The sequence below is a fragment of the Sparus aurata genome, chromosome 18, assembly GCF_900880675.1.
Source record: "Sparus aurata chromosome 18, fSpaAur1.1, whole genome shotgun sequence".
NCBI lineage: Eukaryota > Metazoa > Chordata > Actinopteri > Spariformes > Sparidae > Sparus > Sparus aurata.
The window spans coordinates 33,572,464-33,600,415 of NC_044204.1; the positions used below are offsets into that span (position 1 = coordinate 33,572,464).

The window sequence follows — 27,952 nt, forward strand, 5'->3', positions numbered from 1 at the left end:
TAAGGGTAAGGAGGAGAGAGAGAGAGAGAGAGGGGTAGCAGGGGAGTGGTGAGAGGTCAGGGGAATGAGATTTCAATCTGCTGGAGAGAGGAAGAAATAAATACGGAGGGAGAAAAAACAGGAACGTAAAAAGGGAGAGAGAGAGAGTGGAGTGAAAGTGGGACGACAGAAAGAGCAACAGAATGAGAAAAGAGAAAGAAGTAGATGTTTGGAAAGCGAGGAAGCTATCGGGCCCCTGATGAGAAAGCCATACAGCTGGACGGACACATTCCCCCGGCAAGGAGCGAGGAGGAGGAGGAGGAGGAGGAGGAGGAGGAAGAGGAGGAGGAAGAAGAGAGGCTCCTGTGAATACCTCTGCGTGACTAATGTCTTTTTCACACATTTCACCTCCATCCATCCATCATTGTGTCCACCTCCTGCTCTCCTGGTGAAACAACAGCACGTCGTGACAGCAAATACTAAGAGACTACTGTTACTGTGCTGCTTTTATACGAGCAGCTGGACTTCACATTCATCTCCTACATCTACAGATACAGAAGAAATCAAGATTTGTGTATTGTTTTATGTATTGTCACTGCCGACCAATGACGTGTAGCGACAAAAACAAAGGAGGAGACAGAGAAAAACATCTGTAAACATCTGCAGGGAAAGAAGAAACTTACACAAGTATTATACCAAAGTACAATTAATTATTCGTTGCAGCCCTGCAGTAAAATCTTATAACCTAAATAAAGACTGACGAAGCTACAGGACTGGAACGACCCCTGAAGCTGTCACGAGGCGTTCAGGAGGCCGAGTGGCTCGTCTGTTAACGGCAGCGCTTGCAGTCTGACCCTGATCTCGTCCCGTCCACATGTGGAAATGTACTCGATAGAGCCGTAATGGTTTGGAGCATTAGTGCCAGCGTACGCAGCAGCAGGCAGAAGACATGGTATGTAGATTAATGCACGTAATCGTGTGGAGCCAAAGTTCGAATGGAAACTTTTACTCCCACGCTGTTAGCAGCCGCATTTTGTTAACATGTGAACACGCTTACGCACATTTGACAGCATCTCCTCCCCCACGATGTGAAATTAAACGTATCCTTGAGGATTCGACAGAGAAGGGTTGCGCTAACTTAAAGGGATATTCCGGTGTAAGTTTAATCCATGGTCTAAATCACCGTGAAACTGTGTTGGACTCCCTCTCGAGATCAAGTTAGCAGACCGCTAATTTACGGAGTTTTATCAACCTCAGAAACGACCGCACGACAACAATACACTGCGGTAAATGGATCCAAATATAAACCGCCACCAAAAAGCCACAAATAATGCTCAGAACAGCACCAAACTTCAGCAACAGTACAAATAGGGTCTCAGCACATAGTCCGGGGCATCTAACCTCCGCTAGCTTAGCTGGATTTCTACTGAAAAGCTGACTAAATTTACCACTCTTCTGCAGCAGCTTCCTGTTGACGGGAAGTCCCGACGACTCGATTACCGAGTGCAGTAGAGTTCCGCGGCTCATGGATGAAAATGTATGATTATGACTCCATGGAAAAGCAATCAAAGTTCATATGTGTCTTACCTGCCAGTTTATAACAGTTATTATCGAGAGCGGACAGGGAAAAGAACGGAATTGAGCATTTCTAACCGCACTCGGTAATCGTCGCGTCGGGACTTCCCCGACCCGGAAGCTGATGGAGGAGAGTTGAAATCTGTTTTTAGCTTCACAATAGAAATCCAGCTAAGCTAGCGGAGGTTAGATGCCCCGGACTATGTGCTGAGACCCTATTTGTACTGTTGCTGAAGTTTGGTGCTGTTCTGAGCATTATTTGTGGCTTTTTGGTGGCGGTTTATATTTGGATCCATTTACTGCAGTGTATTGTTGTCGTGCGGTCGTTTCTGAGGTTGATAAAACTTCGTGAATTAGCGGTCTGCTAACTTGATCTCTCGGGAGGGAGTCTAACACAGTTTCACGGTGTGTTAGACCATGGATTAAACTTACACCGGAATATCTCTTTAAGCTCGGCTCCTAAAGAGGTGTATGAACCGAACGCCAAGCATCTGCTTCAACTGTGCACCACAATATGTTTATCTGGGTTTTAACTCTACCATTATCTACTAGAACTGGCTGTTCTTCCCGTGTCGGCACATCCTGACTTCAAAGCTGACACGAAAACACGAGTTTGGGTCTGAACGGGGGGAGTAAAGCTCCCCATGTGTCGTACCTGGCACCAGGCTGTGTTACCTACCTGTGATAAGAAAGCATCAGATAAAGAGGGGCAGTTGCACCTTTACATTTGAGGTGTTTACATGCGTTTCTGAGCTTTTATCACAGCGTATGCATTGTTGCTGATAAGCTTCTATCAGGCACATTGTTCAGGTCAGACCTCCCTGTCTTCCAGCGCAGGACGCGACCTGCAGGAGGCTGTTTTCATACAGTCGCCTTTTGTTGTCTTTGTTTGCTGTCGTGTGTTTTACAGCGCTATATTTGGAGGCTATTGTTTCAACCCAGAAGGAGTGATGAGAAGTGGAGCAAGAGATGCACTCAACCTTGTAAACTCCTTCACTCCTCCTTCTCTCCATCTCTCTCCATCTTCCTGTTTGTGTTTCTTTGTTCTTCGGCCACATTTCTCCTCGTAGACTTTACTCCCTTAAATTCCAGCCTTTTATTTCCTTCCTCTCTTTCTCCCGCTCCTCCTCACCCCTATTTGTTCTCTCCATCACTCCTCTAATTTCCTCCCATCCTTCCCATCGGTCAGTCAGCTCGCTATTTCTTCACCTCCCTCTGTTTTTCCAGTGTGCGGTTTCACAGCAGACCGGCTACCGAGCGAGGTCGAGGTCACGGCTGATTTTAAGTCTCGACACGACATCTCACTTCACATTAGCTCGGCTTCACGATCGCTCCCTGGGAATCTATTGTTGTCTGTGTTCAAATGTCAGCGTGAACTTCTTAAAGGTTAAATACTTTGCCTTTAAATACCATATATGGTGTTTTTCTTTGCTGAAAAACAAGCCGTGAGTGGCTCCGACGTGGAGACGGGGACGCGTCAGGAGAGCGTTATGAGAGGTCATCGTAACCTCGGCGTTGAACCTGTTGACACGCCCGCTTCTCTCAAATGCCTCCATCACTCAGCACGCCTGATCGCTGCTGTGTGGCTGCAGCCTCTCAGACTGAAACCACACAGTCTGCACAGAGCAGTCATCTGGTGATGGACACACCCAGCGCCCAGTGAGAAGTCAGGGATCAGTGCGAACATTTAATATCTGAAGTAGGGTTGTGCATCTCTACCTGATAAGATGATTCGATACGCATCTAGAAACATGACCTACCATACGATTCAGGGACGATACATTTTAAATACGGAACGATATGGTGCGATTCGATACGATGCAATCTGATGTAGACATTCATTTCCATTATGAATTAACTGTGAGGTCGTCAGTCCTTCACAATACAACAGGCTATAGATGCCGTGATGACTTTGGACCTCGCCGAGTTGCGGCTGGAAACTCTTTAATATCCGTGTTGTTGTCTTGTGTGTTATTGCTTGTGCTAGCTGTAACGTTACTGACGTTAGCATCCACAGTTTTCAGAGTTTTCAGATTTGCTGTGCTACTGCTGTACTTAATAGCTGTTCAACAGACCTCACATACGGCCAGACTTTTGTCCAAATGTCCCTCCTTCTCATAAAATCCAAATCTCTTCCAAACTTTAGATTTCAGATTAGCTGGTGCATTGTAAACAGTGTCGGAGTTGTCGGACACGTTGTTGTTGTTGTTGTTGTTGTTGTGGTTTTTCCCTCGGATACACTAACGTTACTCTCACTAGAATCTCACGTTAAACTTTGTTGCGTAAAGAGACGCTCTGCAGAATTAGCAGCAAAGCTTCCGTCAACTGATACAGAACTAACTAATCGGGCCATCGACCCGTAAATGGTAGATTTATATTGATACAGGGGTCCGTGTAGTCGCATCTTTAACGTTAAAAACGGTTCGTATCAGTGAATCTTTACATCCCTAATCTAAATCATAACCTGAGTCATGAACAGAAATGTCGTCGCACTATTTTTTCATGTAGTAAAAATTGCATTCAGTCGTTGTCAGGTTGCAGCTTCTCCAAAAATAATTGATAAGAAATTAAGTCCTTTGTCACCTTCAGCTGGATGCAAACTGGTTGCTACAATCAAACATTGAGTATTGTTGTTGCTCTTCTTCTTCTTGTGTTTTTGTTCTTTTTTTTGTCAGATTGCTGATAAAATAGTTTTTTGAAATGATCTCCTTCGATGCAGCCGCCTCTCTGTGTCTGCTGTCACTCTGTGGTAATAGCTCGTCAACACCGGAGTAAAGAGTCCAATAGTTTCTTCTAAAAACAGAGGAAATGATGTATAAGTAACAGAGAAGGTTCCTCAGAACTGGACTCGAGTACCACGGTTGAGTGAATTGTACTCAATTTCTGTAGATTTCACTCTGATATATATTTTTTCCAGATATTGGTCATCTGAGGATTTCTATTTCTGATGCTTCGATAGCTTACAGTCCTTAGAAGGAAGACGTTGATTCTCTGCCAAACTGGGTCAGAATGACCTATTAAGGCAAAGATGTGAATTGTTTGCACACCAGCAGCAGCTTTTCTCTGATTTCATTCCAACTCAGTGAGAAAAAAAATGGATTTGCTGCTGCTGGAGACTAAAAAGCTTGTGTGAAGTTTCATCAGTTGCCTGATTATTCACCGACCTGTTATCTGATCTGTCTCTGAAGGTGTCGAGTGAAAAAACTTCTGAAAATATCACACTAAGTATTTCAAACTAACAGCTCTCCTCTTCCTCTCTCTCTACATTAAGGTCCGCCCAGGGTGTCGGAGCGCGTGGCCCACCGGCAGAGCGTCCGTCTGGGGCGCACCATGAAGCTGCCCTGCCCGGTGGAGGGCGACCCGCCGCCGCTCATCATGTGGACCAAAGACAACCGCAACATCCACAGCGGCTGGACCCGGTTCAGGGTTCTACAGCACGCCCTGCGCATTAAAGAGGTGGAGACCGAGGACGCCGGGACCTACATCTGCAAGGCCACCAACGGCTTCGGCAGCGTGAACGTCAACTACACGCTCATCATCATCGGTGAGTACGGGCAGAGAAGAAGAGTTCCTCCTCAGTTTGCACTCGTCTGCTGTCACACCGTCTCTTTTTCATCACGCATAATTTTACAGTCGTTATTTATCTTCTGTCGCTTCCATCGACTCTGTTGTGTGAGTTGCTAGGATATAATTAGCGGGTTAATCTGGCGGAGCCGTTACACAGTAATCAACCCGTCAGACAATGAAGGACTCTGACTGTGTGTGCGACCACAGTCGTTGTTCTTGTGTGTTCCTGTGTGAACATAATTGAGATTGTTAAAGAACATGCTTTTGTTTTCCCCCCCCCGGCTGTACTTGTGTGTGCGACATTGCGTCAGTGTAGTTTTGGAATCTGTGTCTCAGGTTTGATGTTGATAAAAGACTCATTGTTGTTGAGCCGTGATCATAAGGATTTTCCAATTTTGTATCGAGAATGCTGAGTCGGTTGTCAGGCTGTGTGTGTGTGTGTGTGTGTGTGTGTGTGTGTGTGTGTGTGTGTGTGTGTGTGTGTTTTATCAGTTGTACAAACTGTGTTGTCTGTAGCCTGAAGACTCAAATGAAGGTGTGTGTCTTTCTATACTAGGACTGAAATATCTGTCCATGTAAACAAAATACCTGGAGGGAAGACTGTGTGTGTGTGTGTGTGTGTGTGTGTGTGTGTGTGTGTGTGTGTGTGTGTGTGTGTGTGTGTGTGTGTGTGTCAGGTTCCAGCTATCCACAGAATCTGTCTGAAGCATCTCTCTCCGCCTCGCGTCAGCACTTCAAAGACGGGCTGGAGTGAAGCGCTCTGATACAGATATCACCAGCCGATACTCGTCTGTGTTTTAATGGTTGTAGATTAATACATCACCGGGTTTTGATTAATTTTGGAATTCAAAATCAGCTTTTTGACAAAGCTAACGGTCAGACAAGATTTTTTTTTTTTTTTTAATGAGTAATATTTTATTGGGATTTTTGAATATCACACATTACAAGTGCACATGTGGAAAATGTTGGTTACGAAACAATATTGAAACAAATAACTATATTATGCAATGCATACACTCCAGGAAAAGGAAGAAAACAACACCAACAAAAAAGCGAGACAAGAACAATCTAACAGAGGATAAAACAGGACAGCAACACAGTAAAGGTCAGACAAGATTTATTTTTTTTTATGAGTAATATTTTATTGGGATTTTTGAATATCACACATTACAAGTACACACGTGGAAAATGTTGGTTACGAAACAATATTGAAACAAGTAACTACATTATACAATGCATACACTCCAGGAAAAGGAAGAAAACAACACCAACAAAAAAGCGAGACAACAATCTAACAGAGGATAAAACAGGACAGCAACACAGCAGTACAGTAACGGTCAGACAAGATTTTTACAGCGCGGTCGGAGTCTTAAAAGTGGCTCGTTAATGATTTGTGACGTGAGACAAACTAACAAACAGAAGTTATAAAATGTCTTTATTAGTTTCTTCTCACAGTCGCAGTAATATCTAAAATATCCATAGATGTTATTGTCACACACTCACGGTCACATTTCTGATTCTGTAAAAGTTTGCATTTTAATTTCATCGTCAGGAATATTATTTTTTATCCTGTTATATCCAATAAATGAACGTTAAAATAATATCCCTGAACCTCCAGTGGTGATTATCGGTATGTGATCCGGAGCTGTATCGGTCTTGACCTGAACTTCAAAGCGGAGCTGGCACACAGAGGGCAGCAGGGTGGAGGAGGGTGGAGGAGGGTGGAGGGTGGAGGGTGCAGCAGCTGCTGCTGAGGTCATCCAGGCAGACAGCTGCTGCCTCTCTCTCTCCTTGGTTCACTCGCTCGCTCTCATTCACTGTCCCTTTTATTCAGTTTCACATATGCACACACTCACATGCTTCAGAGACAATGGACCGGCCGAACCCCCCGCAAGCAAATCAGGAGTTTGTCATTTAAGTTCGCCTCAGCGGCCACAGAGGAGCAAAACTTTGTGTTCTTCTTCTTTGACAAAAGAACCTGAAAATACCTCCAGTCATGTCATCCCGATCTGCACACATGCAGTATATTTAAAGGTGGAACTGTTGGGTGTTTTTATGAGCCTCCAACGATATCGTGTAGTTCACAGTTGTAGTAAACTGTTCTGGCAGGTTTAATCGTATCACACAGTCTCTGTCTTGCCTGTGAAGTTTGTCCAATATACATTTTTCTGAGATCTTTCAGGAGTTCATCGTCCTTCTACTTAACTTTTGGGCCATCGTGAGGGAAACGTCCTCAAAGTTTACTGGGGAGAAACGTGCTGAGGACGATGATCTGAGTCGATTGAAAAACAGTTGCTAAAACAGTTTGACATCAGATTGTCACCCACTGTTTCTAAGATAAACTGTAGAAGTTGATATAGAAGTACTTAGAGATCAAGAACCATAAAGTGCTTCATGGTTCACGTAATTAAATTTGTTAAAACATTTACAGAGTAACAGATCTTTTACATATGATCACATGATGAAGAACTGGAACATCAGCATGTCGTCTGTATCAGCCTGAATTAAAGGCTTAAATAAAAAGCTTTAAAAAGAAATGTTACTGGTGATATGACGAGCCAAAAACACACAATTATGACCCAACATTTTTCCCAGTGTAAGTTTACATCTTGAAAAGCTTTGTGACAACAAGAGAAGGAATAATAATAATAATAATATGTTAATTCCACTTCAGGGGAGACTTGATGCTCTGAACCGTTAGCTGGTAGTATTTACACGTATGTGCAGGTCGCTGTCGGAGGGCACAGACGGAGCGGATATAATCAAAAGTCCAATAACCTGCATGGTGACACTTTGTGCTGCAGCGGGTTAACCTTCAGTGACGACCCGTCCTGTAACCGGAGCCGGGAGTCATGTCACAGCACCTCCTTAGAGACGCCGTCAGCGTGGAGGGCGGTGTTTTCATAGCTGGAACAATCTGCATACTGAACGATGTCTGAAGCGCGGAGGGGAGCGATGGACGCAGTGACGCTCAGGACTTTTTCAGACTCAAGTTTAGTTTTCTGTGCTCTCCTCCCCCTCTTCCTCTTCCTCCTCTTCCTCCTCCTCCTCCTCCTCCTCTCCGGTTTAATCTCCTGTGTGGTCCCGCCGTAATTATCCTCCGACCGCTCCGTCTCACAGTAATGAGCCCACACCTGTGTCTTATTGTGTTTCCCTCTCCATTTCTAACCCAAAGTATCTTTCACACCTTTTTCCTATTAGCGCTCAATCTCAGCCCTCGTCCCTCCTCCTCCTCCCTCAGTCAGCCGGCTCATTTTTCCTCCGACCGCGACTTAATTTGCACCAATATTTTCACAGTTTCCTTTCTCTTTTCCCGGACGTTTTACCGTTTGATTACCGTAGAACATCCACTGCACGGCCGCCCCGGTGGCTGGAAGTGATGGAGAGGCTTTTTTTTTTTTTGTGAAGGCAGGCTTTTGTTGGCGGGTAAATTAGAAGATTCTTTGGAGTGTTTGTTCTTTCATTGTGTGTAGGTTGGCAAATGTTTTCAGAGTAAACAGCCTGTGTGTGTGTGTGTGTGTGTGTGTGTGTGTGTGTGTGTGCTTGTTTATCTGAGGAGTGGTGCATGTGTGTGTACGTATGCGTTGGTGTGCACAGATTTATGGGACCACCAGTAAAGTGAAACTGAGAAAGACTTTTTTGGTTTCTGCTCCACAAACCCGTCGGTGTCCTTCAAACGTCGACTGCCAGGAGATCTCTGCCTCTCTTTTTTTAATCTCCTGTCTTTTCCTCCGCTCTCCGTCTTTGTGCGAAGCTCTGAGATTGAGCTTGTTTCTCTCTCCTCCTCCAGAAGAGAAGAATGATATAAAATTTATAGTTCGAACCAGATGTGATGACAAAGGGAGCGTGTCTGGAGTTGGGAAGCCGTGCGTAAGAAGGAAGGAAGGAAGTTTGGTTTGGACTTGTGTGCGCGTGTGTGTGCTGGGGTGTGTTTTTCAGCGAATGTCGGAATACAGTTTTTGTGTTTTTTATGTTAATCAGCACACTTTTTGTCTGTGTGTGTGTGTGTGTGTGTGTGTGTGTTGCATGCATGTCCGTTCATGAGTTTAGATTTGTGCTGATTGAGCAGCTCAGCCGTAGCAGCTGACATCTGGACATAATCGGCAGAACAAAGACGGGCAGAGAAAGAGATGTACTCAAACACGTTTCAATAAACACTGTTTGTACGTGATTTATGTTGATCGAGCGGCAGATACATGGAGACTGTTGAAACCTGAAAAATGGAAGCATGAGATGAAATTTGACAAATGAAACAGGACTTGAAAGAGGATTGTTTTAGAAATGTATGATTCACTGAAGGGTCGTTTTACGTCGATTAGCTTGATTTTGGGAACATTTCTCTACAAATGAAAGTTGCAGACGTGCTTTGAATATTGGTTTCCAACCTTCTAGCCTCTTTTCAGATGGTCTACATTAATAATTCAGTCTTCATTATTTATACACATAGATTAGGCTCCAAATTACACATAAAAAACATAATTTAATCTAGGATATAGTGTTAAATGGTCTTTGGTGCTCCGTGACCATCACAGGATGAAGGATGTCGACTCCTACACTCTTCTAACAGGATGTCAGATTCTCCGTCTCTCATCTCTCGAGGATTTAATAAGAAACGTTTCCTTCCAGGGTTTTTTGTTGTATCTCTGTGTGACGTTCAGCACCAACAGCTCATAAACTTCCATTTTTCCAAGCGGACAGCGGCTTTTAACATTTTTAAACTCAAATGAAATATATAATCACCTCATACAGACCGACATCCTCACATCACACCGCCTTCATTCAGAGACAAATTCAGAAAAGTCACTTCCGTCTCCTACGTGTATTTCACACCGAGCATCCCGTCCTCTTAAATCACCTCCCCGCCACCAGGTGAATTCTCTCTCCATTTAAACCGCGTTGCATGTGCGAGACTGCAGCTGTCCTCCGGCCAACAAATCGAACACATCAGATCAGGTTGCCGACCGACTTCATCTCCGTATCCCTCAGTTCCTCCGTCCTGATTCCTCCTCTGTGTGCTCGAGCTCTCAAGTTTCCTCATTTTTAATTGAGATATCTGGTGCCTCGTCTGGAGAGGATGTAGAGGTGGCCAAGGTTTGCAGCCTAATTAGTATGAGTCATACACACATACAGAGAAATGTACGTGTGTGTGTGTGTGTGTGTGTGTGTGTGTGTGTGTGTGTGATTGCACAGTGCATAAAAACAATCTCATATGACTCTCTTGTTTCACACACACTCTCACCCACCTACTTGCAAACACACCAGGGCAGCTGTGCCTGTGCGTGTGTGTGAGTGTGTGTGTGTGTGTGTGTGTGTGTGTGTGTGTGTGTGTGTGTTGTGGATTCCTCTGCTCAGGTTACACTCGCAGCACTTTTCTTACTAATGGCAGAAGAATGCTCTGAGCGAGTGAGCGCGGCGCTGCAGCCCGCTGGTTTGCAGGAGCCGCTCACTCGCTCGGTGTTGGGTTGAGGGTTCGAGGCCTCACAGGAGATGTTTTGGGGGGGTCCCGATCACGATTTACAGAACATGAAAAAGATGTTATTTCTAAAAACGGAGCCCAGAAATCATGGTGTGGTTTAGCCTCCCTACATTTGAACCATATTGTTGCATTTACTGGCCCAGAATCCATTTCTGTTTCTGGCTTCGCTTCGCTCTGAGTGAGTTTGGCAGTGCAGACGAGCAGTTCCCAAACGCTTCTTCTGCTCCAGTACTTGCTATTTCTGACTTCTGTAGGTTTTCTAATGCAGTTATTCGAGTGTTCATATCCATCGAAAAGCGACACAAACTTTGTGTTATATAGTTTTTGTTGTTGTTTTTTAGGGCTGCCCAATAAATCGAATTTTCATCATCACCGCGATATGAACATGTGCAATAAACACATCTGCCTGACACGCCATGAATAAGAAAAATCATTTTGTTTACATGCACCATGAGCATGCCAACATTTATCAGACGGAGCCCTGGATACAAGGGCCAATCAGATGAAGCCCCAGCTAGCCGTCAGCTACCCTGACAAAATGAATCGGCATCAGTTTGGTGGTGATTCACCTTGTGGTGAAGAGAAACAGCACTTCTGCTATATGGACGTATTCTGGATTCAGGAGAGACGAAGTGTTACAAACACTTGTTGCAACTTCTAGAGGAAACACAACCTCCATCACCAGCTGCAATGCAACCATAAAGACCTACACCAACAATTCAAAATCAGCCATCATTAAATGTATAGTTAATAATATGCAAACTTCAATATTTGTTTATCTATTGCAAGTTATATCGCACATCGCAGATTTTCCTCATATCGTGCAGGCCTCGTTGTCTTCTCACCTCATCCAAAATGTTTCCAACAAACCTGAAGAAATCGAGTTAAAGGTGCGTTTTATGAAAGGTTGTGTTGCTATGATTGACACAAAACACAGGATGGATCATCAGAGAGGAGAGAGAGGAAGGCAGCAAAGTACCCGAAAGTCTTAGGGCGTTTTCACACCTGCCTTGTTTAGTTCAGGTTGAATCGAACCCTGGAGCGTGTACCCCCTTGGTGCACTTCGTTTTGGAAGGTGTGAACACGTCAATCGCACTCGGGTGCGGACCAAAACAACCGGACCGAGAATATAGTAGAAGAGGTGGTCTCGGTCCGGTTCCAAACAAACTCTGGTAAAGTTCGTTTGTGGTGAGAACATGATCCAAACTCGATCCGATACAACTGCAGGAAGCATCAGTGCTTAACCCTAAATTTCCACTGGATACGTGTCCGCTGCGTTACGGCCCGATCAGGTGTTTTGCTCCGCCATCCACCGTCCAGTAACCCCCGGTTGCGTTTTGAGTCGGACACGGCGCAGTACGGTAGGCAGCTGGCGTCGTGAGGCCAAGGAGTTTCCGCGATAATCACATGGTCACTTGCGACCGCAGTTATAGGTCTGTGTGCTGGTGTAAACAGTCCGTGTTTTATTTTGAAAAGTAACCGGATGTCATATTGTTGTTGTTGTTTCAGTGCTTGACTTCCTGTCTGCTTGGTGCTAAATTCAACTGAATTGCTGCCTCGTTTTCAAAATTTAGACCAATTAGAGAGCAGTTTCCTCGCGCATCACACATTTTGGTCCAGTTGTAAATGCTGCTGTGTGAACACAAACCAAACCTGAGGTAATATGCGACATTGTAACAAGTTGGTCCCTGATTCGGACCAGAGCAAACGAACTAGAGGTGTGAAAACACCCTTAGAAGAATATTTTTTGTTACATTATATTATTAAGTCACCCAGTAAATGTACTTAAGGACCAAAATTACAGAATGAAAGTATGTTATGTAAAGTAAAAGTGAAAGTAAACGCACGTATCGGATCAGATATTCAGTATTTTTATGTTATTTTAAAAAATGCTCCACTTTAGCCACTGATGCAGTGAAGTAACTGGTAACCAACTCGATCAAATACATGTAACGGACTAAAAACAAAACAGAACAATCGATTTGTTGCAGAAAGATCCGAGCAGGTTGAGAGAGGTGTCACGTCACGCTGCTGTGCATCAGATCCGCTCGCTCATGTCGGTCCTGTTCTGACAACACGCCGCCCTCACAGCGAGGTAGACAAAGCTGCTCCTCCGGAAATCAGGGTGGCACTGCGGAGCGGAGAAGATGTAAACATGCTGGCGTGTGTCTCTCCGCTCATGTGGGGGGATTGTGTAGTTACAGATGGGGAGAAAGACCGGAGTCGACTTTCAAAAGCTGCTCAGCCGCCTTGTTTGTCCGAGTCCAAATCGAGACGAACACGCAGATGCAAGAAGAGATAAAGTATAAACGCTGTATCTCTACACACAAGATGAGACAGGAGAGGAGAAGGTAACCTTGTTTTTCCATGCACACACACACACACACACACACGCCACAGACAGATGTGAACAAAATACAGATGCACACACACACACACACACACACAGGATCACACACTCCTCAGGGGCCCTGGCCTCCATTTCACGGCTGTCTGTCCCACATCCTCTCGTTCTGCCTCGTTTCACTTCCAGCAAAGAGACGGAAAGAAGATGGACAGGGCACGGAGAGAGAAAAGAATAAAGCTGCTGTGTTTTTTTTTTTTGTTTTTCTTTTTCCTGGCTTCAGTCTGAAGACGTCAACGAGCCTGAAGAAGACAAAAAAAAGATAAAAATATGGACGGATTTTGGGTAATCCGTGTCCTGACAGGTTGAGATGTCACGCCTGAATCCAAAAAACACTGTCGGGATCAAGAGCGGTGAATCTGAAGCTGAGGAAGCTAAGGGCAAAGAAAGGAAACAGTGTGTGTTATCTCCACTCTGATCGATCGATGGGACTGTGGATCCGTAGGGACGAGTGAGACGAGTCTGTTGCTGTGTCTCAGTTCAGGTCTGCATCCTTCTGAGGAGCATTTGAAGGCCAGTGATGTCACAACGCCGCGCGAAGTCCCAGTCTGAAGACTCCTCGAGATGCTCCTTCTTCTCCCTGTTTTTGGAGGACGCACCGCTGCGATCCTTCGTGGTCTCACATATCCCAGGATTCTTTGCGCACCCGAAAAAGAAGAAAGAAATAGACAAAATGGCGACATCGCGTGGCGTAGATCAAAAAACTCTCTTCCTGTTTGATGAAGTTCAGGATGGACGGACACAGCGAGGACCAGCTCCTCCTCTTTTTGTCTTGGTTACCAGGGTGACAGATGACAAGTCCCATCCGACCTAATATATGATCAGTTGAGCCTTTAAAAGAGAAACGACGATGACCCCAGTGCTTTTTTTTTATCTGAAAACTTTAGAGATTCTTAAGTCGACGCATGGAAACCGCTGCATGCTGCCGCCTCGCGCTCTCTCCTCACTGGGAACAATCGAAAAAAGATGCTGGTGCTGAAAAAACATGATGTGTACAAAGTCCCTGAGTCTGTTAGGAGCTCAAATCCAAAACATGGAGAAATGACCCGATAGTATGGACGTCAGTGAAAACAAATGTTAACAGGAAAGAGATTGTTGTAAAATAAATGATAAGGACTGGTGTCACGATTCTGAAATCCTGATCGTCAAAATTCAACACTTGGATCAAAACTGTGGTGAAACATTAACCAGCATGTGATGTATTTTTAAGAAAACATAAATATAACATGTTTATCCTGTGAGTTCTGTGAGTTAACCGTCTGAAGGAGGCGGGGCTGTGTCGGCACCACAGCTCGGCTGCTGCTGGAGAACTGAGCACTGAACCATTCCAGATATTCAGTGTAGATACTTCAACCTTCAGGTTTCTACACCAGAACTCTCTTTTCTCACACCGGGTCACTTTCTTTCACTTTGTCAGTTCTTGTCGTCTGTTTCACCTCCTCCTCCTTCTCCTCCTCCTCCTTCTCCTCCTCCTCCTCCTCCTCCTCCTCCTCCTCCTCCGGCTGATAGAAGATGTCTTTCCTCTGCAGCGTCTTTCAGCTCCTCATTCTTCCTCCTTCTGTTTGCCTTCATGCTCCGTTTACACTTGTGTGTGTGTGTGTGTGTGTGTGTGTGTGTGTGTGTGTGTGTGTGAGAGAGAGTATGGCTTCCATCTACTGATTACACGCCAAGCCGAGCTCTCTGAGACCCCTAATGGGTCTTAAATACCCTCCGCTAGCTTTAACTTGGATTCTCCGCGCTGGATGCCATCTGTCAGTCAGCGGGCCTCTTTTCCTCAAGGACTGAGCAGTGAGTCACGGTGAAGTCCACCCTAAAACACAAGTTATATATCTATTATTTTAAAGAGTTTGATCACTATTATCTGCAACTGAAGCTTCACATCTTTTCAGTTAGCTTCCTGAGTTTGATTCGTTCTCTCTCAGGTGTGAGTGGAAACATCTGTACGTCAGTCTTTGGTTGGAACAAGATGTCGTCCACTTCTTTCCCTTCACATGTCATATACGTATTTGTGCGTTGTGTTTTAGGGTGGAATGTTCCTTTTTAATTCAATCTTCCAGCTGTTCTCCAAGTGCGAGGCGAATGTGTTTTCTCTCTGGGTTTCCACAGCAACTCTTCCACAGCTAATACGAGGTGTAACTTTACGTCTGCGTGTGTGTTTTGGCACAGCGAACGCAGAACGCGAGCATCGAATGTAGCAGGATTCAACGCGGGTCGTTTGGTGCGTTACTGACAGTGTGAAGGACGCGCTGTGAAACTGAATATTTGAGGATGTGTGCCACTTTAAAGTAGCGCAGCTCCTCAGTTTGTTTAATGTAATTAAGACCAAACGTCTCGGTGTGAGTCCAACAGAAACAGAAGACGGGAGGGAGAAAGGGGGAGAGAGGGAGGCATGAGCGTGAGGAGAGCTTGTGGGCGAACATGAGGGAAAGTGTGCAGGAGGCCGAGCTGATCATTGATGACCGGAATATTTATTTTATTCAGTTCAAATGTGGCGGACTGAAATGTTCCGATAACACCCGAGCATCATAAACTCCACTGCACTGAGAGCTGGATTCACATGTTCTGCTCGCATCGTTCCAGTGTTTTTTAGAATATTTTCTTTTGGTTCTTTTCAGGCGGTGTCACGAATTCCAACTCTCAAATTTGTTTTAAGTTTTAACATAATGTGGCTTTAATCAAACTGTTTTAGTTTGAAGTACGTTAAGAAGCGACCGAGCGGGCGAAACATGTGAGGCGACGATCAAACGGGGGAGAGTTCAGACATCCAGCAAATCCTCTGGAGGAGGCGCTCGCTGCTCTGAGAGGTGGTGCTCACAGGGGAGATGTGTCCTCGTGTCTCCTCCACCCTCCACTTAACAACCCTCCACCACCAACCAGAAAACGCCACTCCACCTACAAGTGGAAGGGAAACGAGGTGCTTCAGCGTCGCGGCGGCTGCAGAACCGCCGGATCGTCACACGCAACAAAAAACAAATCTGCATTCTTGCAGCGGAGAGGTCGACCTCTCCAAAAACCTCATCAGTGCAAACACACACACACACACACACACACACACACACACACACACACACACTCTGCAGGAATGAGGAGGAGAAGGGAGGAAAGAGAGGGGATTAAGAAAGACGAGGAGGAGGAGGAGGAGGAGGAGGAGGCCGGGAGCACGACAGATGGAGGGACAGATGAATAATTGATACATGAAGCCAATTTTAAGGCAGGTGTTGATATTTGAAAGTCGAATTTGTTTCTGGTAACTTTATTTTGGCTATCAGTTGTTCAATTAATCAATTAGTTGTTTTGTCTGTAAAGTGTAAAAGACCGAGATGACTTCTTAAAATGTCTCGTTTTCTTCACAGCTGGAAGATAGAAACTAAAGAGCAGCGTGAGAGAAGCTGGAATCAGAGAGTTTTAACCTTTTTAAAGATAAACAGTTCACTTGACAGCTAATTTATTGATTAATTAGTCAACAAACGTGCAGCTCTGCAAAGTTGTCACAGTTTTGGACAAAGATCCTTTAAATTGTGGATGTTTCTGTGGATGAACTACGACGAGGAGATACGGAGACATTTAACAGTTTCTCGTTACGACTAATGTTGCTTTGATGAACTAAAACCAGGCGATAATGCCGTAAAAGTAGAATAGTGAGAGATAGAACAGGAAGTCAGAAGAGACGGCTGAGGGAAGAAAGAAAAAGAAGAGACATGAAAAGGAAGAAGAAAAGCGACGGCGGGTGAATGGGTGACGAGGGTATTCGTGCCTGATCAGAGCGGTTAGCAGGGGAGCTGTGTTCAGATGAATAGACAGCTTAGTGGCCATTATGCGCTCGGGAGGATTTGTCCCGTTCACTATTGTTGCCCTCAGGAGGCAGCACACACACACACACACACACCCACACACACACTCATGCACACACATGTGCACTTAAACACACACACGCCCTCACTTTGCATTTCTTTCTTCGATTGTCTTCAGTTTCATACAGAAGTTTCACTTTTCTTACTTCATGTCTTCATCACATTTACAGACGCACCCACGACTCCAACGCCATAAACACACACACACGCACACATACACACACACACATACACCTCCCAGCTACACCACCACCAGCCCCTCCACCCTCCGACTCCATAATAGGCCGGTCTATTGACAGACCTGCTTGTTCTCTCAAGGAGTCTTTTCTCATTAGGGCTGGGATTTTTGTAGCCGGCCCCTGCAGGCTCCATTGTCCCGCTCGGAGCGGGTTATTAGGCCTTCCCGCCGTAACAACCCCCCGCTGAATGGACCCGAGAGGAGCTGAGAGCCCGCGAAGGGCAGAACAGGGTCTGGCAATTAGCAAAGACATGTTTGAAGAGAGGAGGGAGAGAAAAGAAAGGAAGAATCAAGGAGAGGGAGAGAGAGCGGACCTGCGCTACAAAAAGGCTTCTTTTGAAGTTTTAGAAACTTTTGTCTGCGTTTTTGCTGCTTCGTTCTTGCGCCATCATCAAAGACCGGTTCTTCAGCACGCAACGTCCCTCCTCCTCCTCCTCCTCCTCCTCGTCCTCCTCCCTCTCTTTGCTTTCTTTTCTCTGCTGTTCTTGTCTCATTCGTTACTCCGCTCCCCGAGAATGCATTTGTGTCAGCGCTGAAAAGCCCTGTATCTTCTGCAGCCGCTTTGATGTCTTAATGACGACGTGAAGAGCGAATTATGCTCAGAGATCCAAACCCCCTCCTCCTCCTCCTCCTCCTCCTCCTCCTCCTCCTTTGTCGCTCTTCAGATTCCAGCAGTTGCATCTGGCTTCTCCGGCCTCACCTCACTGACAAACAGGGCGGGATGCACCGGAGAGAGGATCGCACGCTTGATGCTAAAAGCAGTAAAGAAAAAAAACAAAAACAAGCAGCAGACGTGGAAAAACTTGTTCCACTTATCAGAACGTTTATCACGTCGTCGGCTGTGTGTGTTTTATCTGGGTTTGATAAGAAGCCTTTTCCCATGTTCCCTTGTCATGTGTTTTCTGCCACCGCGCCGTATCTCAGCTCCAGGAAGTTTGATAAAATACCTTTTTAAACATTTAACATAGCTGAGGTGAAAAAGGGGCAAACGCTGATTATGGAAAACGACCGCTGAAGGAGACATGGTATGGAACTGTGCGTAATTTGAAACAGACAACGTAAAAAACCAGAAATGAGCTCGAGCAGACCGCTCAGGTGTGTGTGTGCGTCTGCGTGTACTCACTTGCAGATTGTCGCTGCATTCCTCTGCATTATATTTCACATAAATGCATGCACAATATGTTTTCACTGTGTTGTGTGTGTGTGTGTGTGTGTGTGTGTGTGTGTGTGTGTGTGAGTGTGTGTGTGCGTGTGTGTGTGTGTGTGTGTGTGTGTGTGAGTGTGTGTGTGTGTGTGTGTGTGTGTGTGTGTGTGTGTGTGTGTGTGTGTGTGCAGTTTTTTCTCCCCGTGGCTCTTAGACAAACACGCCGATGGTTTTTTGCGGCGCCTCTGCTATCAGTCTGTAGTTTGATCAGTGTGACAGCATGCTGAAAACTGATACACACACATACAAACACACACACACACACACTCTCACACACACACACACACACACACACACACTGCAGCCGCTCACCATAATCTCCTCTCTACATTCCTTTGTTCTGACTGTATTTTGCGTTTCTGTTTGAATACTTAATTTTTATATTTTACGGCCTTTTTGTCTGAAGTGTTGTTTTTGTTCTGTGCACGTCCATGTTGGGCTGTTTCTGTGTTGTGTAACTGTTTTGGGTGCACAAAAATTCTGTCAAGTGCGACTAAACATTCTCATTGATGGCACTGGAGCACCTGAAATTCTAAAGTGTAAACTAACGAACTAACCTCCGCTAGCTTAGCTGGATTTCTATTGTGAAGCTAAAAACAGAGTTCAACTCTCCTCCATCAGCTTCCGGGTCGGGGAAGTCCCGACGCGACGATTACCGAGTGCGGTTAGAAATGCTCAATTCCGTTCTTTTCCCTGTCCGCTCTCGATAATAACTGTTATAAACTGGCAGGTAAGACACATATGAACTTTGATTGCTTTTCCATGGAGTCATAATCATACATTTTCATCCATGAGCCGCGGAACTCTACTGCACTCGGTAATCGACTCGTCGGGACTTCCCGTCAACAGGAAGCTGCTGCAGAAGAGTGGTAAATTTAGTCAGCTTTTCAGTAGAAATCCAGCTAAGCTAGCGGAGGTTAGATGCCCCGGACTATGTGCTGAGACCCTATTTGTACTGTTGCTGAAGTTTGGTGCTGTTCTGAGCATTATTTGTGGCTTTTTGGTGGCGGTTTATATTTGGATCCATTTACTGCAGTGTATTGTTGTCGTGCGGTCGTTTCTGAGGTTGATAAAACTCCGTAAATTAGCGGTCTGCTAACTTGATCTCTCGAGAGGGAGTCTAACACAGTTTCACGGTGTGTTAGACCATGGATTAAACTTACACCGGAATATCCCTTTAAGTGCGACTAAACATTCACATTGATGGCATCGGAACACCTGAAATTCAAAAGTATAAAAACTTTTTTTGTTACTGAAGCTTCTCGATGTGTTCAAAACTTCATCTTTATTTCTTAAGAAGAAAATTGAATCAACAAGTTTTATTGGCTGCACCAGTGTAGAAAAGTAAGTTTGGATCTCTGCGTAAGCATTTAAATGTGTTATAACTCCACATATTTTGAGCTAGTTTGATATTTTCTTGGCTAACATCGTTTTAAAACCTCTGTGTGTGTGTTTGTGTGAGCGTTGCTTTGATGAGCGGGATCGGAGCGCTTCTTGCCAACACCCATCGGGGTTTTAAACCATTATGTCGATCCGAGTGAGTCCTCTTTGGTTCTGTGCTGAAGCTCTGTTCAGCCCGCAGACCACAGCTCTCACAGCAAGTGAAAACAGAAGTCTGAAGAAAGGGATGGATGTGTAGATGCTGTCAGACATGTCGTTAAAACGACGAGCGCGAGCCGCAGAGTTAAGCTTCTGTCAGACCACGCAGACCCCGAGTGGTATCTTCAACGCTACTGTGTTACAGACTCAGGAATTTATTTAGCCGAAAGTTAAAGTGTGTTTCTTTAACTGCACAGTAACATGATTGTTTCTACACAAATGCAAAGTAGACGTTTGCTACGTCGCCAGAGAGAGATTCACCGCATGTCTCCCGTCCTGCAAACCGAGTTAGAACCTGAAGAACAAACGTCAACGATGCCTCACATCTTCTTCAACCTACTCTGTCATCGGACTGTACAGGACACACTGGATCTCGCTGGTAGCCCGACGTCGACCGCGTAAATTAAGTCAACTAACTATAACAAAAACCCTTCTGCACATGTACGATTAGGAACTCTTCATTCACTTCATTTGCATTTGAAAAGTGAGTCAGAACAGCCGTTAAACTCTCGGTGCCACTGCGACGTTCGCATGTGGGCCCAGAACATCTTGTGGGCCCCAGAGCGCCGTCGATATTTACACCAGTGTTCTCAATTAATCCAACTTGAAAGGATTCTTTCAGCCTGAAGGGCGTGAAATTACTTCGACCTGTAGATAACCTTGTAATGAAGCGATTTCCACCTGATAGCATCAGTGTGTGTTTCTTATTTACACCAGTAACAACAGCAAACAGCTGCCTGATGCGTCGTGTTACTCAGCCTCAGAGTCTCAACTCGAAGGAGGCGAGTACACAAATGCTCCTCGACTACAAGACCGAACATATGCAAGCGTCTGCTCGCGCTGAAACGCTCGCTAGAACAACACAGCCTGTCGGAGGTGAGTAAGCAGGAGCGTCCCACTGGGCGCAGATAAAAAAGTTGCATTATTGTTAATCCACAAACAGCTCTGAGTAACGCAAATGAGTGCCGAACAAAGCAGGCAGTCGGGGTGAGTCATGTTGAAACGTCGCCCAGCAGCGCATCATGATGAGCTGGTTAGTTTTACATTGTTGTAAATAGTTGTTCATCAAAGACGGCCTGTCAGCGTGGAGCCTCACACGGCAGAGCGTGCCAGCATCTTTGAAGTCAAACGAGACGGCCGCCGTTTCTCAACACGCACACTTAAAGCACGCAGCGACGGGCCTGCAAACACACGTCTCACACTTCTGAGCGTGCACGCAGATCCACGCAGAAACAGTCGCACATGCAAGTGTGTGCAAAGCAAACAAGCACGCTCGTGCACATTCACACGACGTGCAGACACTTACAAGAGGTCCGGTTGTAGCTTTGAAGTGCGACTCGAGGCTTCTGCGGCATTCCTGCAGGGATCACAGAGGAGTTTAGCACTCAGCGCGGAGCAGAGCGGCACACAGGAGCTGCTAATAAACTAATATGTGTAGATGATTCTCCTGAGCAGAGGAGGAGGAGGGTGGAGCTGACATCAGGACGCTTCAGCTGACCGCAACACCTGAATCCTCTCATGCTTCAAGGTCCACATATCAGCATATATTATTATTATTGCCATATTATCTAAAACATACCTTTGTGATATCGGAAACCAGGCCTGTTAGCAAAATGGTCAAAGGGCCGGACTGAAGTTGTTAACGGGCCAAATGAAGCCACGAGCCGCCAGTCGATCAGGACTGTCCTGAACTTTCCCCGAATGTTTTAAGGTTTTGTTCAAGGTGACGTTTCATTTGGTCACATGTTTCTATAAGTTCAAGGAGAGAGTCTGAGAGCGAGGAAGGAAGCTGACGGACGATATAAAAACTTTGCTTTACTTCGAAGGACCCGGCCTTTGAGGTCTTTGCTTCGGAGCATTTCCTGGTTGCGTCACCAGATGTTTTACCCTTACGTCACGATTTCTGCCGCCCAGGCCCGCGAAAGTGACAATCTCGACACGCGATGTCGCCATTTTCTCTCTTTCTTAATTCTTTTTCGGGATGTGCAAAGAATCTTGGGATATGTGAGGCCACGAAGGATCGTAGCGGTGCGTCCTCCAAAAACAGGGAGAAGAAGGAGAATCTGGAGGAGCCTTCAGATCGGGACAGCCTTCGTGCAGCGTTGTGACGTATTTGGCCTTCAGAAGGATGCGGACCTGAACTGAGACACAGCAAGTGTCACCTCATTGGATGATATCATGTGTTTTTAATAAGTTACTGCTGTTTTAGCTATATGTAACAATTTGTGGCAATTTACATACATTAATCAAGATGATCCAGATGTGGTCTAATGAACGTTCTCTCAGAGCGACAGAAGCTAAAGTTCAGAGATGGAGTCCGCCGACAGACACAGAAGTTCCACAGCTCCTCTTTAATATGAAACAGTTGTTTGTTTTTATCAAGTCTCTGTAGTTGTTTTATGGTTAATGACTCGCTGTGGTTTTACAGATAAAACATCAGAGATGACAGCAGAGGGAGTTAATTGGAATCATGTCGTTACACGAGAGGACGTCAGGCGTCGTTGGTGAACAGTCGTAATAAAGAGCAGAAACGTTCTTCTTCTGCTTCTCAGGCAGCAGGCGGGATCACACCTCCACTGACAAAAAATTAATTCAGGAATGTAAAATGAGAAGGAGGTCAAATGGGGAGAATCTACTAAAGCACTAATGAGTGAATATTTAACTGGAGTATAATTTGATACAGAGGAGAGCGGGGCGGGCGGGCGAGGGAGAGAATGATTGAGGGTTCAAAGGGCCGAGCCGAGGCCGCCGGTGTGCGTTTCAAAGGCGGCGCGTGGCGATGGATGTGAGAGATTTGTTAATTCAGCAGGGCGAAGCGCTGCCTTGATGTTTACTAGAGTTACACGGGCAGCAGCTGGACGAGCACGCACACACACACACACACACACACACACACACACACCTTTACAGTACTTGCAGATCACGTGTGTTCACTTTCAGGCAGATACAAACACAAACGCAGGTAGAGGCACAAATATACACTGAAGAGCTCAACACACAGTTTCCACATGTTCACCTGCACAGAGACGACATGACAACACACACGTTAAACAATCATCAACAAACATGTTTGCTTTTTAAGACAAAAGGGCAGTTTCACAATGATATACATGTTAAGAAGACAGATTAACCTGCCTGAACGATTATCAGGGGCCGATGATCAGCATTTTATCAATGATCGGTATCTGTGATTTTTGACTGCTGATAAAATGGATTGATTAAAAAATGCACCGCTTAGGCTCTGATGCAGCGAGTGACGAGTCTGTAAACACGTAATAATCTGAATATGTAAAGTAACTGGTAACTAAATGAGCAAATAAGAAAATGTGGAGAAGTGGAAGCGTAAAGTACCAGAAGATGGAAATACTCAAGTAAAGAATCTCAAAATTATAGTTACATTCCTTCTCTGGTTCTTCTCAACTTTAACACCAAGATTTTTTATTTTTACTGCAATTGTATGTCAGTTCCAAATGTGAGTTCTATCGTTCTGCTTGATTACTAATAATCAGAATCAGCCCTGAACAAAACATGACCCAGTTAAGAGAATAACAATAATAGGAATAACACATAATACAAGTTCTTAAAAAAAACAGCACTGTAAAACACTGGTTACATATCTGTGTTAGAAGTGTTTGATAACTTATGTGTGATATATCAGTATCAGCATCTTTCACTCCCTGATATCAGTTCTGGTGTCGGCACTGTTGACCCGGTATCAGTCCGGTTCTGTCTGACAGAACAGCAGTAAGCGGTTTCTTCCCGTCCGTCGTCCTGAAGGAGTTACTGTCACGTTTCTGCCTCCTGATCTGCAGCCGAGCTTCTCGCAGACGAGCGAGCGGCTTCACTCTGCTGATGGGCGCATCTTCTATTTTTGGGACGTGACAGTAGTTTTTATGAGCCGGGATGGTTTGAGGTTGAAGCAAATGACTAAATATATCCGACTTGGTGCATCTTAAACGGACAGCGCACCTTTTCTGCATCCCTTCAGAACATAACTCTGGGTTCACACGGTCTCAGAGGAGCGGGTCACAAATTGATCGCCTCGTGGTCGCTTAAAGCAAAACAAAGAGCGCCTGTGAACCAAATAACTTATTTTTTGATGTGCATGTGAATATTTGCACAGCTTTGTATCGATATATACACATTTACTCATAAACTCACCCCTGGGAAAGTCTGTTTTTATGTATATTTACATTAACGACCATCTTGAAAACCATCTAAAGAAGTTTATCCTTCGTAAAATGTCTGTAAATATCTCTACAATTCATATTAGAAGCTGTAAACAGTCAAAATTTTAACGATTTTGAAAGTTTAGGTCTAAGTTCATCTTGCAGCCGATCAAGAGTTTCTTAATTTATAATTTTCTGTGTGTAGTTGAAGCGTCAGACGACAGTCATGGATCTGTATCGAGTATTTACGGCTCCTTCTTTTCTTTTTCCGCGCTGTTATGAAACCGACAAGCGCAGACGAGTGTTGGTGATATTCGAGATGTAATCAGAAGCTCGTTGAGGGAGAATGAGTCTTCTTAATTTTGATCTTCAGAGTAACCGAAGACGGTTTCCACGGGATTAAGTCGGTGATGGCGTCGTGTGGTTAGGGGAACATTGTGTCATGCACACCTGGTCGACAGGTGCGTCGGAGAAATGAAGTCACTCGCAGGAAGGTGGTGAACTCCTGCACGCTGTCAGCGCTGAAGGGTTTGCTCACGGACGCTCATCAGTACTCGGTTGGATGATACAGATGTTGTGCTGCCTCGTTCGGACGTTGTGTCGGAGTCAGAGCTGTTTCATCTCATCTGCAGCGAGTTGGCATTCATACCTCCGACTGTATATGTAATCTGTGTAACCTTCACATTACTGGATGTTGACACACACACACAGTTTCCCCTCCTGTGATCTCAGAGACCCTCCTGTGAGCAGCGGACGTGAAGTAATTCGGTAATTCCGCTGAATCATTTCTGCCCTTGACTGGAATCGCCTCCGTCACGTCAGTCTGCCGAGCGGAGGGTCGAAGGCTTCAGGGCCGCAGCTGGAAGTTAATCCGTATTCCCGCGTGGAGTCGACGTCGTCTCTGCGTTTTTTTTTTTAAGGCAAATTTCAGTTTGTGATTCGCACTTGACCCCGCTGCTCCGTCGCTGAAGTGTGAACGCTGATTTATAACAGCTCCGTGAGCGAGCACGCTCTCCGCAAGAAACGAAGAGGACGAAAGACACTTAGAACACGAAATGAACTCGACCAGATGCCGACACGCGTGCGCATATATATCAACAGAAAACCCCAAAAACCTGATCCCGAGCTGTGTGTTTTCAGAACTCGTAAACCTCATCACTGTGTGACGTTTATGAGCGGCTGTGTGGAGCCACTCGCGCCTCGTGCCTGCGTGTTACTTCATCGCTCTGTTGATGCTCTCTGCTCCGACGTACTCCGTGTTCGGCGTCGGGAGGAGGAGGAGGAGGAGGAGGAAGAGGAGGAGAGGCCCCCGGTGCTCCGTGTATTTTCTCTCTGCTGGTTCTCTCAACATTTTTCATGTCATAACCAAACCCAGACCTCGTTGTTAACTAAACCCGACCGCCAAGGCTAAACGGCCCGTGCCCGGCCGCAGCGTCTGAAAATATACCAGAGCTGATTCTTCGGGGGAAACTCCGCTGGAAAAAAAAAATGGATCTGGACTTATTAACGCCCCATAAAAATGTTGGCGTGTTAATCACATCTTGTGTATTTGGATAATATCAGACGGAGATTGAACAGGGCAGGATTTGTGCTTTGTCAGCTGGAAGCGACACGGCTGAACTCTCTCTTCCTTCCCCCCGAAAGAGTCAGTGAAATACTTGGATTCGGAATCGGTTCATAATGTGATGCTTTATTGATACTGAGTGGAAAAATTCCTTTTCTTTTGCCTCCTTGCAGGCAGATTACAGACCAGGGTCGGCAGTTGGAACGCAGATAGGAATTAAGTTTCCCGCTCGCAGATACCTGAAGGAAATCTGAACAAAAGGAGAAGTTGTCGGTGGTGTGCGGTGCGATTCTGTCCCGCTAAAGTGTTTTTGCTCTTGTGGATAATCTTCCAGATGTAGACATTCGATCTTTCCAGCTGCTGCAGAGAAAGTTTGGTTGCGGAGAATCTGTTGGTTTATCTGAATGTTTTCAGTCCTCTCTGTACTGTAGGTACATGTTTAATTTAATCTAATGTCTTTAGACGTTACGTAAATGATTGTAAAGACGAATAAAGATGGAAATAAATGTTTTTCTCCTTCATTTAAATCTCAGCACATGAAAAAGAAGCTTAATTTAATAAATCAAACTCAAATATTAATTTGCTGATAAAGGTTTAGACTTCATGTTAAACCTGCTGGCTCTAAAACAAAAGGGGGAGGTTTTGCAGAGTGTAAAGCACATCTGCAGATGTGGACCACCAGTCGTATGTAGTATGTGCAGAAGCTTTTATTGTCCGTATGGAAGTCCACAGCTGTGAAGCATGAACGAACATTTACCGGCTGCAGAAATCTGGACGAGAGAAGAGTGGACGTTAAAAACTGAACACTTCCACTCGGTCGTGATGAAGATGAAGTCGACTCACTGATCATCACATCTGAGCAGACTCTATTAATAATGCATTAAGGTGACTCGGATGATGTCGACCACCTGAAAACTGACACCACAGATTCTGCTCTCCATCCTGAGTCGGTGTGAACAAGAGCGCTAACTGAGCTCTGCACAAACAGGATGTGAGTTACGATCGGAGCGAGGACACGCCGAGGGTGAGAAGGGAGCGAGCGGTACGATATAATACAGCTGTATCTATAAAAGTTTCAGTGCCGAGGGGTCTGGAACTATTCTCGTCCTGCAGGGGTGGTAGATCTTACTTCCTGGAACTGAATTTTACTGGCAACCGTTTTAGCCAAAACTCCGCTCCCTGGCTTAAATTAGTTACCTGGAAGCGTTGGCTTATTGGGGATTTTGTTAAAGAGGAACTGGGAACTTTAGGAGCTTTGCTGTTCTCAATGGCTTTTTTTTTTATTATTATTGTTATTATTCAGCTCTTAAGACGACTGCCCGGCCTTCATCTGAAGCCAGTCGCTCTCATGAGAAACACTCCACAGTTACATTGTTGGAGGAGTGAAACACGAGAACACCAGATGTTCTGAGCTGTGATCGTGTTCATATTTACTGCTTTTACATGAAACCGACTGTTTTATCTGCGAGGACAACGCGTGCTTCCTGATCGAACACACGGGAAGTCGCTTTCTGTCCGTCTTTACGACAAATCCTAGCCTTGGACTTGTTTCGTGTGTGTGTCTGACATTTTGCAGAACCTCATTAAAATCTTTCTTCTCAACTTTTCATGAGTATACAAACCTTGTGCTAAGAGTATTTGTACCTTACTTGTGATCTGTACAATTTAAATCAACACAAATTGAAAGCACTTGTGATTTCTCCTGATATTAAAGCAGCACAAATGAAGATTTATTCAGGAATAAACCAGGGACCGACCGGGAAAATCAAACTTTGATCACTGCTGTGTAGGGCTGTAACGATACACCAAACTCACGATTCGGTTTGTATCACGATTTTTGACCCACGGTTCGATACAAACCTCGATTTATTTCTTTTAAATTAAACATTTTATTTATGTAACATTTCGATAACTTCTGTATATGATACTTGTCTGATAGTATTGTGGAGGGCGTGTCTATCTGATGGTCTGTTAACTGCACAGATCCCTCACTCAACTTAATACAGAGAAATGTCCCACAAAGCAACGTTACAGAACCAAACGAAGGTAACGTAGTAACTGTAACTGTCTTTGGCAACAAGGAAAAATACCGCAGCTGTACGTGGAGAAGCGTCCTTCCTCCCGCCCGTCCTACAGACTCCTCGTCACATTTCTGCCCGATAAACGGCGTCTGTCACCGGCAAATAAAACTTTAACTCACTGAGTGTTTATGATGAAAAAAAATCTCCGCGACGGTCAGCCCTCCGGACCGAGACTTCCGTGAACTTTACCCCGGAAGACAGCCTCCGTCGGGTTTTGATGTGACGTGTTAGTTGATGTACTAAAT

General features: G+C 45.1%; 1 protein-coding gene across 1 annotated transcript in view; it reads left to right on the plus strand.

Annotated features, from left to right (window-relative positions):
* Positions 1-27,952, plus strand: part of LOC115568681 (fibroblast growth factor receptor-like 1) — a 64,529-nt gene that overhangs the window by 23,399 nt on the left and 13,178 nt on the right. The window contains exon 3 of the mRNA XM_030396186.1: positions 4,826-5,098. Coding sequence (XP_030252046.1) covers positions 4,826-5,098 — 273 coding nt within the window. The remainder of the gene's footprint in view (positions 1-4,825; positions 5,099-27,952) is intronic.